The 15,513-nt window shown below is 44.8% G+C and overlaps 1 protein-coding gene and 1 long non-coding RNA gene across 2 annotated transcripts; both read right to left on the bottom strand.

The window, feature by feature from the left end:
* Positions 1–38: 38 nt before the first annotated feature.
* On the bottom strand, positions 39–335 carry LOC129456370 (uncharacterized). Its single transcript, XR_008648727.1, has 3 exons — positions 277–335; positions 166–225; positions 39–114 (listed from the first exon to the last, which is right to left on the bottom strand). It is a non-coding gene; the product is annotated as an uncharacterized LOC129456370 (long non-coding RNA).
* Positions 336–2,883: 2,548 nt separating this feature from the next.
* On the bottom strand, positions 2,884–5,851 carry uts2a (urotensin 2, alpha). Its single transcript, XM_033968951.2, has 4 exons — positions 5,713–5,851; positions 3,833–3,946; positions 3,119–3,162; positions 2,884–3,030 (listed from the first exon to the last, which is right to left on the bottom strand). Exons 1-4 carry the CDS (start codon positions 5,810–5,812, stop codon positions 2,932–2,934), a joined length of 357 nt encoding a protein of 118 aa, XP_033824842.1. The 5' UTR covers positions 5,813–5,851; the 3' UTR covers positions 2,884–2,931.
* Between the last annotated feature and the right edge of the window lie 9,662 nt (positions 5,852–15,513).

The raw sequence follows: 15,513 nt of genomic DNA, 5'->3' as shown, positions 1-15,513 counted from the left end.
CAACTATACACACAATACACACAACTATACACACTATACACACAACTGTACACACAACTGTACACACAACTGTACACACAACTATACACACAACTGTACACACAACTATACACACTGTACACACACTATAAACACAACTACACACAACTGTACACACAACTATACACACTGTACACACAACTATACACACAACTATACACACAACTGTACACACAACTATACACACTGTACACACACTATAAACACAACTACACACAACTGTACACACAACTATACACACTGTACACACAACTATACACACAACTATACACACAACTGTACACACAACTATACACACAACTATACACACAACTGTACACACAACTATACACACAACTGTACACACAACTATACACACTACTATACACACACTATACACACAACTATACACACAACTGTACACACAACTATACACACAACTATACAAACACTGTACACACAACTATACACACCATACACACAACTATACACACTATACACACACACTGTACACACAACTATACACACAACTATACAAACACTGTACACACAACTATACACACTATACACACACAACTATACAAACACTGTACACACAACTATACACACTATACACACACTGTACACACAACTATACACACAACTGTACACACAACTATACACACTATACACACACCGTACATGTGACTACACGAGCAATTGTACACACCACTACACACTCAACACTACACACAACTGTACATGTGACTGTACACGCAATAATGTATATACTACAGTCTACTACACACACACACACACACCCCTACATGCACATAAACACACACACATGCACATAAACACACACACATGCACAAGGACAGGGTTGTGCACACACACATACTCACGCAGACACACACACACATGTACTCATGCACACGCACACACACACCCCTACTCATGCACACGCACACACACATGTACTCACACACATGTACTCATGCACACACACGTACTCACACACACATGTACTCATGCACACACATGTACTCACGCACACATGTACTCATGCACACATGTACTCACACACATGTACTCATGCACACACACGTACTCACACACACATGTACTCACACACACACACATTCTCTCTGTTTTACTCAGGCGTCCAAACGAGGAGGAGGGAAAAGAACGAGCTCCTGATGGAACATTAATCTGCTCAAACTCGGGGGTAAATTCTAATATTTCACGTCCAAATGAAAGAATGTGTGTAATGTGATTTCCTCTTTGTGCCGGAGAACATTACACACACATTACACACACCAGTGGAGCCTGACGCGGCGTTATAGATTTATATATTTATATATATATTTATCGCTCATTAATATAAATGATTTGACTTTCACTGTTTCCCGTCGGGTCCGAGTCTCTGCCGCTTTATCTGGGCCTTTAGTTCCTGTGACAGAGGGAGCCCCAGAGACGCTTATGAAAGTTGCAAATCTTCGTTTTACTGCCACTGTCGAAGGAGCCGGCGGGTTAGCTGGGGGCCGCCCCCGTTAGCTCGGGGCCGACCCCGTTAGCTCCGCCTCTTTTACCCTCTCAAACTCCTCGCAGGCACAGCTCGACATGTTCCACTCACACACGAAGCAATAAAAGAGTCAGTGGAGACGTGGGGACCTGCCGACAGACCGGACAGATGTAGTGTTCTTCTCTTATGCAAATGCCAGAACTGCAAGACAAGCATTCAGTAGATTTAAGGACAGCAGATGTACGGCACCCTTTACCGAAACTGCACGTTTTCATCGATTCCAAAAACCGTAAAAGAAACGCAGGCCCTGCTCCGCTCGAGCCTCGGGTCCTGACACTTTGCATGTGAACTAGCGTTAGCTCTATTTTCCGCTCCTATAGTTGTCTATCTCTGTCTTTCTCTGTTATGTGACCTCATTTAGTTCGAAGCCCCGCCCCCTCTCCTTAAAGACTTCCATCTTCTCTGGGTTTTCCTTGTGTGTTATACTTTTGTCCCTTTTCTTCCTGTTTCTTCTTTGTAAGTTTTATTTTTGTAATTGTGCATGTACAAGCGTCACTGACTCGATGGAAAGTGATAAAATAAAAAAGAGTTTTCAGCCGCTGAAGCCATGCAAAACATTTTGAATTGCCCTTAAAATATGGAAGACGTTTTCTGAATGCTTTATATTCTTTTTGCTGTAAAATAATAAAAAAAAATGAAATAATTGAGAAAACTTGACCAAAGGTTTTGTTTGTGATTTTGTTCTTTATCGACACATTCACACGTTTAGACTCAAAACGCTCCAGTTTGTTCTTTATTGAAATGAAACAGAGTGAACCTGGATGTACTTTAATGTTTTATTTAGTATTTTACATCATATTGACAGGATTAAAGTGGAAATGTTGAGTCCGGGCTGTGCGTGTCCACGAGGGATGAGACGATCAACCGTAACATCGTTTATTGTGATGAAAAGTCGTGATATTTGCCAACAAAGATAATCGCCATTACATCACCAGAGCCACCAGGGGGCGATAGAGGGGCCGTCCTGAGCCGCAGGGTTTAGGGCCCAGAACTGGACCCTTTTTTTATTCATGTGTGTTAGAGGGGCCCCCAAATGACACACTGTTACACAATGTTTTCTGTTTTAACTCAGAACAAAAAACATTATATGAAGAAGTTTTTTAAAAATAAAACTTAATCATAAAATTAAAATGATTCAGATCCAGAACTTTTTAAACTGTTTTTATGATGATTTACTTGTTAACTGTAATTATTTTGGCCATGAGAATCTTGGAGAATTTCAGTATCGTCCCAGGTGTAGTGTCGACCCACACACACACACACACACACACACGCTCGCACACACACGCTCACACACGCTCACACACACGTGGTCCAGTGTGTGTCCAGGGGAAGTGACCGCTCAGATCTCAGACGCAGTATTTCCAGAAGCAGTCGGCCGTCCCCGCTCTCTTCCTGAAGTGTTTTCGGATGCCCAGGACGTGGCTCAGTGGACCGAACACGGCGGCCTGCGGCACAAGGGGAGGAGCTTAGGACAAGGGGCGGGGCTCGGCACAAGGGGCGGAGCTCAGGTAAAGGTCAAACACAAACACTCACCTCTCGGCTCAGAGCTCTGGGGAGGAGTCCTGCTGCTCTCAGGTCTGACACACAAACACAATGATTCAATAAAGAGACTGTGTAACATGTCGTCTCCATGGAGATGCTCTTGCTCTGCCTGGAATGTTCTGCAGTCTGGCATTAAACCCGTCTTTATTTATACAGATCAATGTGTGATGCCACTTTTCCAACACGAAGGTCAGACTTTTTTTTTTTAAGGTTTTATCAAAAATACTGAAAGTGAAACCGTCCTTAAAAAATCTGTTTAATGCCGTACTCTGGAACATTCCCATCCTGGCAATGCAGTAACCTCACCATGAGACAAGCACCTGGAAAGTTCCATAGTGCATCTTTAAGTTTTGTATATTTATTTGAACAAAACAACATTTATTTCATGCACAAATGTTTGGCCTGGAACAGAAAAGTGAATCATGTGACCGTCCTGAGCCAATCCAATCAGTCTGATCAGTCATGTGACCAATCAGACGATTGATCCTCTGCAGTGACATCACATTGTGGGGTTCTACATGTATGCCTATGGTGGAATGTTCAGCAGTTACCATGGTGACACAATGAACACATAAAAACACTTTCAGCAAAGTTTTAAAATGATCTGAAACAAACTGAAAAGAAACAAGACGGAGCAGTGCCTACAGCTAGCATCGATGACATCAGCTGCAAAGTTAAAAGAAAGTGAAAGTGAAAGTGTCTGACCGTCTCTGCTGCTGTCGACCGGGAGCAGAGTGGACAGTCTGAACGCCGCCGCCGCCTCTTCTGGAGACAGAGACAGATCGTCCAGAGGTCCCAGAGCGTGGTCCTCCAGAGACACTGAGGAGACAATAATAATACATTTTATTTGTATTGCACTTTACATTTCAGAGAAATCTCAGACACAGAAGAAACATATAAAAACATTATAAATCAGAAAAGGTAATAAGCATAAAAAAGACATTACAATTGACATTTGCAAACATTAAATAATTAATAGCAGTAGTATTAACAGTTAAAAGTCATAAAACTTGATAAGACAAGCACTGAGGAGTGAGACACTCAGGGAGTGAGACGCTCAGGGAGTGAGACGCTCAGGGAGTGAGACGCTCAGGGAGTGAGACGCTCAGAGAGTGAGACGCTCAGAGAGTGAGACGCTCAGAGCGTGAGGGAGTTTGAGAGAGTGAGGGGACAAGCGCTGAGGGAATGAGATGCTGAGGGAGTGAAACTGAAAGAGTGAGACAGACTGAGGAGTGAGATGTTAATAATAATAAAGCTCTACACTGTCGTCATTATTCATTCATTTCACTTGGTGATGATTAGATGCTGTTGTAGCCACAGCTGCCCTGGGGCAGACTGACAGAACTGAGGCTGCCAATCTGCGCCATCGGCCCCTCCACCTCCACCATCATCCCCCCCACACACACACACACACACACACATGCGCACACACACACACACACACCACTTTCACACTGGGCGATGTGGGTGAAGTGTCTTGCCTAAGGACACGACGACAGAACTTGTTGCCATGGTAACAAATAATCAAAGGTGCATGTATCAGCCTCTGCTCGTCTCCATGGAGATGTTACTGCTTTGTCTGGAATGTTCCGCAGTAGGGCATTATATCCTTCTTGCATTTATTCACTTGTGTTTTTATTGCTCAAAAATATTTTTCCTGTGAGTGGGCTCGCCTCTCCACAGAGCTCGCCTGTAACTGCACTTGGTGACATCTTCAGTTCAGTTTAAAGGGCGACTGTGGCTCAGTCGGTAGAGTCTGTGTCCATGGTTCTTGCTCTGTCGTTGGGGAAAAGCTTTGAGTCTCGACAGTGAAGCTTTATAAAAATGTGACAATTTAATGCCATAATTTGGAACATCTCCACGGAGACAAGCAGGTGAGAAATGACATAATGCACCTTTAAGTCCTTTAGTCCTGTAAAAGACCTGGTTCTGACAATAAGACCTGGTTCAGTCCCGGTTTAGTCCTGGTTTTATCTGAGTTTGTTTGATTCATTTCTTAAATTTATAACATTTTCAACTTAATAAAACCTGAAGGAACAAATGAACCAATCGTTTATTAAGTTGATTTAAGTTTGTCCGTCCAATATTACATCAAATTAACTCTTTAACACTTTAATCCATGTTCTAACAAACAGACCTGGAGTTGTGTTTTGTTTCATTCACATGTTTGAGTCACTTTATTATTAGTCTGTTACATCTACAAAGATCAAAACGCTCTGTTCCACCTTGTGATGTCATCAAGTGGGACTTTTTTTTTTCTTTTCTTTTCAAGTTAACGGCTCCTTTAACTTTAGTTTAGTCGAGATTTGCGAGGATTTCCAGGAGCTGAAATGATCCAAACGATTCTATAAATGAAGGTGTGTGGAGTTTAAAAACACAGCGGAGCACTTCCTGTATCACCACATGATGACATCACAAGGTGGAACAGAGTGTTTTCAGTTTGAGAGAAAAACTCAGGCTAAACGAAACACAAGTCCAGGTCTGAGGAAGCGACGTTATGGCAGAGATCAGAGCGTCGTGTGGGACATTGATGAGGCGAGTCGTTCTTCAGTCTCGTGTCGTTCGTTCGTCCGGGTCGGTCTTACCTGGCCCTTGGTACGGCATCTCCGCAGAGTCTGTGATGGGATGAGCCAGCAGTGACCCGGCGTTGACCAGCAGAAGGGCCCAGGACACGAGATGGTTCATGCTGCGTTTGGAGAGAGTGGATCTGGTTGGTGTCGTCCTGGTTAAACTCCGGTCGTGTCTGTGTCCGGTCAAACGTCTTTATATACGCGCCGGGTCGACCTTTCACCCCGCCCACTCACTGTACCCGTCCTGTACCCGCAGTGGCCCGACATAAATCTACATGAATTACAGCCGTCCATAAAAACACGCGAGCTTCGGGCCGAGCGTCAAGGGCACCGCCGTGTTCCGCCGCCATGTTTCACCGTCCTTTTGATTTGATGGAGCGTTTCACTGAGTTGGTAAATTAAATTGAGCCGAGTGTGTGACATTATCCGCACACAGGACCGGGCGTCTTCACGTGTGCGTCTCTTTTAGGCTGTTTCTCATAAACCTGCGTCACTGTGAGGACGTTTATGAAAGAGCTCGACTCGTGACAGTTTGACATTTTGAAATTAATTTAGCTCGAAAACTGCACTGATTTATGCGGAATATTTAAAGGGGAAGTTACCGTCTCCTCATGTCTCATAAACGTCCTTTTATGAGGTCAAACTGTAACCGGACACTTTCCATTTGTGTTTTTATTTATATTTATTACAAATCTGTCTCTGTCTCTGTCTCTGTCTCCTGTTTCATCAGGAGGACGCTCCAGGCTCTGACGGGACATTCTGTTTGGAGACACTCGTCCTCTGTGTTTATCATGAGGACATTTAACATTCATACAGTGGACAGGGCCTGTCCCCACAGAGCCTGTCCCCACAGAGCCTGTCCCCACAGAGCCTGTCCCCACAGACAGGTCCACTGTGTTAGACCTGAAGTGTTTTGGACACAGATGTCTCAGTGGTGATGATAAAAACAGGTCAGTCGCTGGATTGTCGTTACCAGAGTCTCATCCTGGAGTCAGGCCGGGTGCTCCTCAGTGAGCACCCGGTGGTAGGAGCGACGTGGGGCCGTCCTCCCCTGGACCCACCCCCTGTGGAGGAGCAGTGAGGGGCCGGTGCAGAGAGGTGCTCCTCGTGGTGGAACTCACCCCCATGAGGGTCGTGTCCCCGTGTCCTCGGGTCAGGGACATGTCTCTCACTGTCGTGTCGTTTTTGGGCCAAACAGCAGTGAGAGGACACGACCCCTGAGTCTCTGGGAGGGGCACTGGACTTTCTCCCCTCCTGTCCTCTTGTCCTCTTGTCCTCTTGTCCTCTTGTCCTCCTGTCCTCCTGTCCTCCTGTCCTCCTGTCCTCTTGTCCTCTTGTCCTCCTGTCCTCCTGTCCTCCTGTCCTCTTGTCCTCTTGTCCTCTTGTCCTCCTGTCCTCCTGTCCTCTTGTCCTCCTGTCCTCCTGTCCTCCTGTCCTCCTGTCCTCTTGTCCTCCTGTCCTCCTGTCCTCCTGTCCTCCTGTCCTCTTGTCCTCTTGTCCTCTTGTCCTCCTGTCCTCTTGTCCTCCTGTCCTCCTGTCCTCCTGTCCTCTTGTCCTCCTGTCCTCCTGTCCTCTTGTCCTCTTGTCCTCCTGTCCTCCTGTCCTCTTGTCCTCTTGTCCTCCTGTCCTCCTGTCCTCTTGTCCTCTTGTCCTCTTGTCCTCCTGTCCTCCTGTCCTCCTGTCCTCTTGTCCTCCTGTCCTCCTGTCCTCCTGTCCTCCTGTCCTCTTGTCCTCTTGTCCTCCTGTCCTCCTGTCCTCCTGTCCTCCTGTCCTCCTGTCCTCTTGTCCTCCTGTCCTCCTGTCCTCTTGTCCTCTTGTCCTCCTGTCCTCCTGTCCTCCTGTCCTCTTGTCCTCCTGTCCTCCTGTCCTCCTGTCCTCCTGTCCTCTTGTCCTCCTGCCCTCCTGCCCTCCTGTCCTCCTGTCCTCTTGTCCTCCTGTCCTCCTGTCCTCCTGTCCTCTTGTCCTCCTGTCCTCCTGTCCTCTTGTCCTCCTGTCCTCCTGTCCTCCTGTCCTCCTGTCCTCTTGTCCTCCTGTCCTCTTGTCCTCCTGTCCTCTTGTCCTCCTGTCCTCCTGTCCTCCTGTCCTCTTGTCCTCCTGTCCTCCTGTCCTCCTGTCCTCTTGTCCTCTTGTCCTCCTGTCCTCCTGTCCTCTTGTCCTCCTGTCCTCTTGTCCTCCTGTCCTCTTGTCCTCCTGCCCTCCTGTCCTCCTGTCCTCCTGTCCTCTTGTCCTCCTGTCCTCCTGTCCTCTTGTCCTCCTGTCCTCCTGTCCTCCTGTCCTCCTGTCCTCTTGTCCTCCTGTCCTCCTGTCCTCTTGTCCTCCTGTCCTCCTGTCCTCCTGTCCTCTTGTCCTCTTGTCCTCCTGTCCTCCTGTCCTCCTGTCCTCTTGTCCTCCTGTCCTCCTGTCCTCTTGTCCTCCTGTCCTCCTGTCCTCTTGTCCTCCTGTCCTCCTGTCCTCCTGTCCTCTTGTCCTCCTGTCCTCCTGTCCTCTTGTCCTCCTGTCCTCCTGTCCTCCTGTCCTCCTGTCCTCCTGTCCTCTTGTCCTCCTGTCCTCCTGTCCTCCTGTCCTCTTGTCCTCCTGTCCTCCTGTCCTCTTGTCCTCCTGTCCTCCTGTCCTCCTGTCCTCTTGTCCTCCTGTCCTCCTGTCCTCTTGTCCTCTTGTCCTCCTGTCCTCTTGTCCTCTTGTCCTCCTGTCCTCCTGTCCTCCTGTCCTCTTGTCCTCCTGTCCTCCTGTCCTCTTGTCCTCCTGTCCTCCTGTCCTCCTGTCCTCTTGTCCTCCTGTCCTCCTGTCCTCTTGTCCTCCTGTCCTCTTGTCCTCTTGTCCTCCTGTCCTCTTGTCCTCTTGTCCTCCTGTCCTCTTGTCCTCCTGTCCTCTTGTCCTCTTGTCCTCCTGTCCTCTTGTCCTCTTGTCCTCTTGTCCTCTTGTCCTCCTCCTCCTCTCCTGACAAATTCACACTGATTCACATTTTACTCACAAACATATTTTTCTGACACTTTAAAAATGATTTCAACTAAATATAGGTAGTTTTTCTTTTGATTTGCCAAATATTAATCTGTGACATTGGAGTTTTGTTCTACGTGGACGTCACGTTATAGAATCTTCATACAATCATCAGGGGTTTAGTTTTTTTGTTTGTAAAATCTTAAATATAATGATGATCTTATGTGTTTTAGTCAAATGAACAGGGTCAAAATTAAATAAACATAATCACATAATCTGGAATATTAGACGTTCAGACTGGACCCTGAGCTCAGAGTAAATTGTCTGAAGTGACGAAACGTGATGTTAAAAAAAGGAGACGCTCAGGTTTTCAGCACCACTTCTTCAGATATGATTTTTTTTTTTTTTGGTCGATTGTGACGACTGACGGACCAAAGAGACAGAACTCAGGGAACAGTTTATTTAATTTGCAAATGGAGGAGATGGATCAGTGAGCTGAGAGCCGGTGTTTGCTGAGGTCAGAGACGAGCTGGACTGGACTGGGTCAGAGGGTGTCAGATTTGTACCAGTCGTGGAGAGCTGGGTCGGAGACAGAGGAGCTGAGCGGGTCCAGGGGGCGGAGTCAGACGAGGAGTAAAAAACATCCAAAAGAGTCACAAAGAGCAAAAACATGAGACAAGCCAAGAGCCATCCCTCTGTGGATCTGGAGCTGAGTGTCAGGTCCTGGCTCTTCGTCCTCCAGGTGCAGCTTGTTTGCTGATTAGTTGCAGGTGTGTGTGGGAGGAGCCTGAGTCTCCGCCCACCTCCAGGTTCTGACACAGAAGAGACGAGGAAACGGCACAAACAGGACAGACTGGGATCTTTACATAGTCTTTGAAAATACCTCCCAGATTATCATTTTTCTTTCAGTTAACCTTAACCTCACATAAACATATAAACATAAACATATAAACATAAACATATAAACATGAAAATATAAAAATATAAACATGAAAATATAAAAATATAAACATGAAAATATAAAAATATAAACATGAAAATATAAACATATAAACCAGTGGTTCTTAACCTGAGGGTTCGATGGAACCCTAGGGGTTCGGTGAGTCAGTCTCAGGGGTTCGGCGGAGGTCAAGACACACACCCGACTCATATGATTCGTGGACTGCGAGCGTCTCCACACGCTGGACATGTCCCAATTCAACAAATGCACCTTTGATGTGCTTATCGAAGTACTGCCCGACTTAAATGAGCCGTTCCAACGGCATCAAAACAAAACGACATAAAAATGAAGAAAAGGAACAGACTTTGCTGTGAAAATGACATGAGAGGCACTTGTCAAGGTGAAGCCCTGCATTTCTGAACTGGTCTCTCAAAGGCGACAGCAGAAGTCACTGATTTGCAGTAAATATTAATTATTATTGTGGCCTGATGGAAATGAGGTGATGGGTGTGTGTTAAAATGTTAAAAATAATAAATAGTATAAATACAATAAGTTCATTATTGGAATACATAAGGTTAAAAATGTAAATGATTTCAGTGCGGTGGTATTAAAAAAGGTCATGTCTTTGTAAAAAAGTATGTATGTAATTTGTTGTGAGTTCATTGTATTGGTTTTATTCTTTGAACACAGTGATGTTAATGCACGGTTCATTTTGTGCACCAGTAAAACATGCATATGTCTTGAATTAGAAAAAAATTATATTTTATTTTTCAATAAAGAAGGGTTCGGTGAATGTGCAGATGAAACTGGTGGGGTTCAGAACCTCCAACAAGGTGAAGAACCACTGGTCTAAAGCCTGCGGTGGTCCTCACTGTGTAGGGTTCGTGAGAGCACACACACACACACTCACACTGATACACTATAAAAAATGTAAACACACACTCCTCAGGGCTCTCCTGTTCTTTCTCGAGGGCCCGTAGCTGCACTGATCACTTTTGCCTAAATACACTTTGTGCCGATTTTCAAGGGTTTTTGAAAACTTTATTTTCTCTTAGGAGCAGTTTATTTGCCGGAAAAGAATGATTTAATAATAATTATATATATACACACACATATATATATATATATATACATATATATATATATACATACACATATATATACATATATTTATTTATTTTTTGCCAGGTCTAAACCAGGACAGTGGCCTTGTATTCTTGGTGGAGTTGTGGGTGGGGTTTAAAAGGTGATGTTGGCATCAAAACCATGACATAGATCTTTTTAGTCAGAACTGTTGTTTTCATGGATGTTATCTTTCTCAATCTCTTTTTGTGATGATCCTGGATCAGTTCCTCCTTCACAGGTTCCAGGGTCTTCCTTCATCAGTTCCTGGTCCTGTCCCTTTCGCAAATGTCACAGTCTTTTTTCTGTTCCATTTAAATGTTCCGTTGGTTTTTAAAGCCGTCCTTTTCTGGAATTTCTCATCATCTTTCTTAACGTTGTCCATCTGTGTTCTGTTTTGACATGGCTTTGGCTCCAAAACGTCCGACACTTCCTGCAAAATCGTTTGCAGGTCCTGTCCGAAATCAGAGTGCTCTTTCAACTCTTTGTCCTGGATTTCTCGCTCAGCCGCCATTTTGAGGACCTGATATTGAAGTTCGGCGTTCTTCTGTCGCTCATCTTCGAGTTGTTTCTCTAGACCAGTTTTCTCCTGTAGCGCCTCCTGCAGGGATGCATCCAGGTACTGCAGCTCCTCGTCTTTCTTTGTGAGCTGTTCAGACAGATCCTGAATGAGTCTCGTCTGCTCTTCTTGGAGTTCACATTTAACTTTGGTGTTTTTGGATTTTTCTTCCTGACACTCTTTCGTCAGGGCCTCTATCTCCCGGTCCCTCTCTTGCAGAAGTACAAAGGCATGTTCAAAGAGCTTTTCCCACTCCTGCAGCTTCTTGTCTTTCTTTGTGAGCTCCTCTTGTTTCTTCTTGATGACTTTGACTAGACATTGCCAAGCCTCCTCGCACGTATTTAGAAATGAATGATTTGACGCCAGCGCGCGCTCCATCAGCTTCTTCATTTCCTCAGCAGCTCTGTCCAGTTTCTCATTGGCCTGAGTTTTGGGCCTGGGGCGCTCTTCAAGAAATTGGATTCTTTCATTGGCCACAGAAAGTTCTTCATTCTTCTTTAAAATGACCTTGTCTTTCCTCTCAAGTTTATCATTCATAAGGAGCCTATTTTCTTTCTGGAGCCGGCAGAGGTCTTTGAGGTCCTTCCTTTGGCGTTGACAGTTTTTTTCGAGGAACTTGATTTTCCTGTTGGCGGCCGTGAGCTGTGCTTTCAGAGATTCTGTTTCTGTGGACAGTTCAGCCTTAGCTTCTATCTCCTTCATGGCGTTGTCCAGTTTTCTCTGCAGCGCTCTCTTGCTTCTAAACCACGAAAACATTTTTGCTGCTTTTAGTTCGGATTCACTTGTAAATGAAATAAGTTCAGTTGTAAATGCTCAAACAGTGTGGTCTGCTCTGGGTTGTGTCTGACTTGTGTCTCGTTTGTCGTTTTTGGTTTATCTGTGATCTCTGAGAGTAGTTTCCCTTAGAACAAATTTTCACTCAAAGCACAGAGCTGCTGTATGACGTCACAAAGCCTCGCTTGGTCTGTTGCGTGGCAACAGAACGCCTTGAAAATCGGTTGCCGCGGCAACGCATTCCACAGTGCCAAGATTCCGCATATTTAATTTCTTTAATGTGATTGGTTGTTTTTTCAGATTCTAGAATGTGATGTCATCCTCCCAGGAGGCCTTCCAAGGACCAGTTTTTTTCCTATTGATTATTGATACTTTCTGCATGTATGTCTATGGTAGAATGTTTAGCAGTTACCTTGTTGACATAATGCACACATTAGCAAACACACTGATATGTTTTCTGAAAACTCAAGAAAAAAAACACAAAATGGATTCAAACAGCACATTTTCTAGAGCCTGTGATCAGTTCATGGTCTTGTTTAGGAGTTTGAGTTTCAACAATAAAGTGACAGAGACTTATTGAAAAACTGGTGGCTAATGCTAGCTAGCTTGTGACTGTAATTTTATGTGTATAAAGTATCCACACTGAGCAGTGCTCTTCACTATTAGCTGGGACTCACACTGGGGCTTTTGAACGTGCTCAAACACGACTGGTTTATAGAAATCTTTCCAGTCGTTAAAGTCTCTCTCGGCTAAAACTGGAGAGCTGGACATGACGTCCACTTTTTGTCCTTGCAGAGCTCGGAAGGCGGCAAACGTGGCGATGATGCAGGTTTTTCCCTCTCCCGTCCTCACCTGAATCAGACGACCTTTTGCGGACAGAGCCATGAGGGTCCAGCTCACCATCTGTGTTCATCTGGGAGTGATCTTTCTCGTCTTCTTCACTGCAGCTACCACCCTCTGCAGAACACTTGTGAGTTCATGAAACAGAAAGACTTTACATGGAGTGTGGAGGTGATGGTCAAACCTGGTGAGTGCGTCCATGGCCTCTGCCTCCATGTGTGCTTTGGAGTGTCTCTTCACGAGGAGCAGATGGAGACAGTATTAAAAAAGGTCATGTCTTTGTAAAAAAAGTATGTATGTAATTTGTTGTGAGTTCATTGTATTGGTTTTATTCTTTGAACACAGTGATGTTAATGCACGGTTCATTTTGTGCACCAGTAAAACATGCATATGTCTTGAATTTGAAAAAAAAAATAATAATAAAAAATAAAAATAAAAAAAATTATATATATATATATATATATATATATATATATATATATATATATATATATATATATATATATATATATATATATAATCTGTTTTTATTTGTATATTTTTGAACATGTTAAAAATAAACTCTCAGACTTTTCAGCAGGTTTCACACAATAAGAAAAATACTTTTACTTTTCAGTCCTGTTCAAAAATGCAGTGGAGTAGAAAGTACAGATACTGCTCTCAAATGTACTCAAGTAAAAGTAAAAGTACACACTGTAAAATGTACTTAAGTAAAGTACAGATACTTAAACTGTAAACTTCAGTACTTTACTCTTTTTACTTCGTTACTTCCACCTCTGTACAGAGCGCGTGCACGTGCAGGCCTGTGTGTGTGCACGTGCACTCTATACTAACGTGCACGTGAACTGTGCACGTGTCGTCTCCACAGACTCACAGCAGATCAGAGTCTCAGAGTCTCAGAGTCTCAGATTCAGTCTCACAGGGGACGTGTCCCAATTCACCAAATGCACCGTCTGAAGGTCTCGTTCTCAGTGCTCTTCAAAGTGCAGTTTGAAGGTTCCGGTGGAGAATCTGCCCTCCTCAGTGTAGTGTCCATCTTGCTGAAGTGCGACAGGCCCACACCACGGATTGCACTTCCACCGATGTCTGAGCGTACGATACGATACGATACGCACATTATGTACGTTATTTTTAATGATTTATTATTTAATAGAAGAAAAGTCAAGATGTCGTCGTCACAGCCGTTTCTTTCTGTTTAGATTGAATATCAATAGACAATTATAACGTTTGAGGTGATTTTTTTTTCTCATTTGTAGCTACTTCATAACTTAAACAAAATAAACCTTGTGAAAATGTAATAACAGAGACAGAGGAAACAATATAATTTCTACATTCATAGTCTATAAACCAGAGACACTGATTAGTTGTACATATAGTGGGATATTGCAGTTTAATGGTTCAGTATTTTGTCCAGTGGCTACACCACTTTAATAACAGTAGAGGGCGCTGTTTCCCTTCTGTGCCATGCCAGTTCTTTTCATATTATTATTGTGAAGTATTTTCTAGCAGTGCAGCTCATGATAATAATGTCTCTTATTGTGAATAACTGCACATTCCTTTATTCCATGTAACTCCTTTTTAATCAAACACACTGTACAGATCTTTATTCAGATTTAACAGTTTCATGTCGCACTGATGTAGATGAGGTAAACCAGTACGAACATTTGAACGTGTATTGCGCAGCGGACTCCATTTTCTTCTGTTTCTTGCGTGGTCGCGGTGCATGATGGGATATAGAAGTGTGTGAAGTGTGCACGGATGCAGCTTCGTTTACGTCCGATCTCCATGGAAACGGTGCAAAGGGAAGGGCAGGTTTGTCGGGCACATTCAGTAGGGTGGGGTTAAAATGGGACAGCCCTTGTCACGCCAGAAATTACGTAACTGCCCTTCGACGCACACGTCCAATCGTGATCCTAAGGCCAGTTTGGTGAATTGGGACACGGCCAGTGTTCAGGGGGTGACCGGTCAGACCGGTCAGCAGGGGGCAGTGTTACACACAGTGTTACACACAGTGTTACACACAGTGTTACACACAGTGTTACACACAGTGTTACACACGGTGTAATGACAGTGCGGGCCTGTTCACACTTTTAAACACACACAGTGCAGCCTGTGGGGACCTACACTGGAGTTTAGTTTTTACACTTTAAGTCTCTTTAGTCTCTGCAGTTTGACTTGGATCAAAAACACTGAGACACCCAGACCATGGCCCAGACTGAGTCCATGGCCCAGACTGAGTCCATGGCCCAGACTGAGTCCATGGCCCAGACTGAGTCCATGGCCCAGACTGAGTCCATGGCCCAGACTGAGTCCATGGCCCAGACTGAGTCCATGGCCCAGACTGAGTCCATGGCCCAGACTGAGTCCATGGCCCAGACTGAGTCCATGGCCCGGTCTGAGCTTGTCCACAGAGACATTCCTTGTTGGACAGGTTCATGTTTCAGCCTGTGCAGCTTCGGCTCATGTTTCAGTCACGTGTGACCGAGTCTCTCTGTTTTTTTGTGACTTTGGTTTAAGTTTATTTAATATTAGATCATCATTTTGAGACTTTGTGTGGAAACTTTGGAGCGCGCACTGTGTAGAGGCCGTGAACGCGCCCCGCCCCCAGAGCCGTGAGCGCGCAGGCCGTGAGCGCGCAGGCCGT

Source organism: Periophthalmus magnuspinnatus, chromosome 7 (genome assembly GCF_009829125.3).
Source record: "Periophthalmus magnuspinnatus isolate fPerMag1 chromosome 7, fPerMag1.2.pri, whole genome shotgun sequence".
NCBI classification, from domain to species: Eukaryota; Metazoa; Chordata; class Actinopteri; order Gobiiformes; family Gobiidae; genus Periophthalmus; species Periophthalmus magnuspinnatus.
This window is presented reverse-complemented; position numbering and strand designations above follow the sequence as displayed.

Excerpts from the sequence above, each read along its gene's own strand:
- uts2a (XM_033968951.2), bottom strand. The coding sequence starts at position 5,812 with ATGAACCATCTCGTGTCCTGGGCCCTTCTGCTGGTCAACGCCGGGTCA. Across the intron at positions 3,947-5,712 it reads GATGCCGTACCAAGGGCCAG|TGTCTCTGGAGGACCACGCT; the intron begins GTAAGACCGACC and ends TTGTCTCCTCAG. Across the intron at positions 3,031-3,118 it reads CCAGAGCTCTGAGCCGAGAG|GCCGCCGTGTTCGGTCCACT; the intron begins GTGAGTGTTTGT and ends CTTGTGCCGCAG.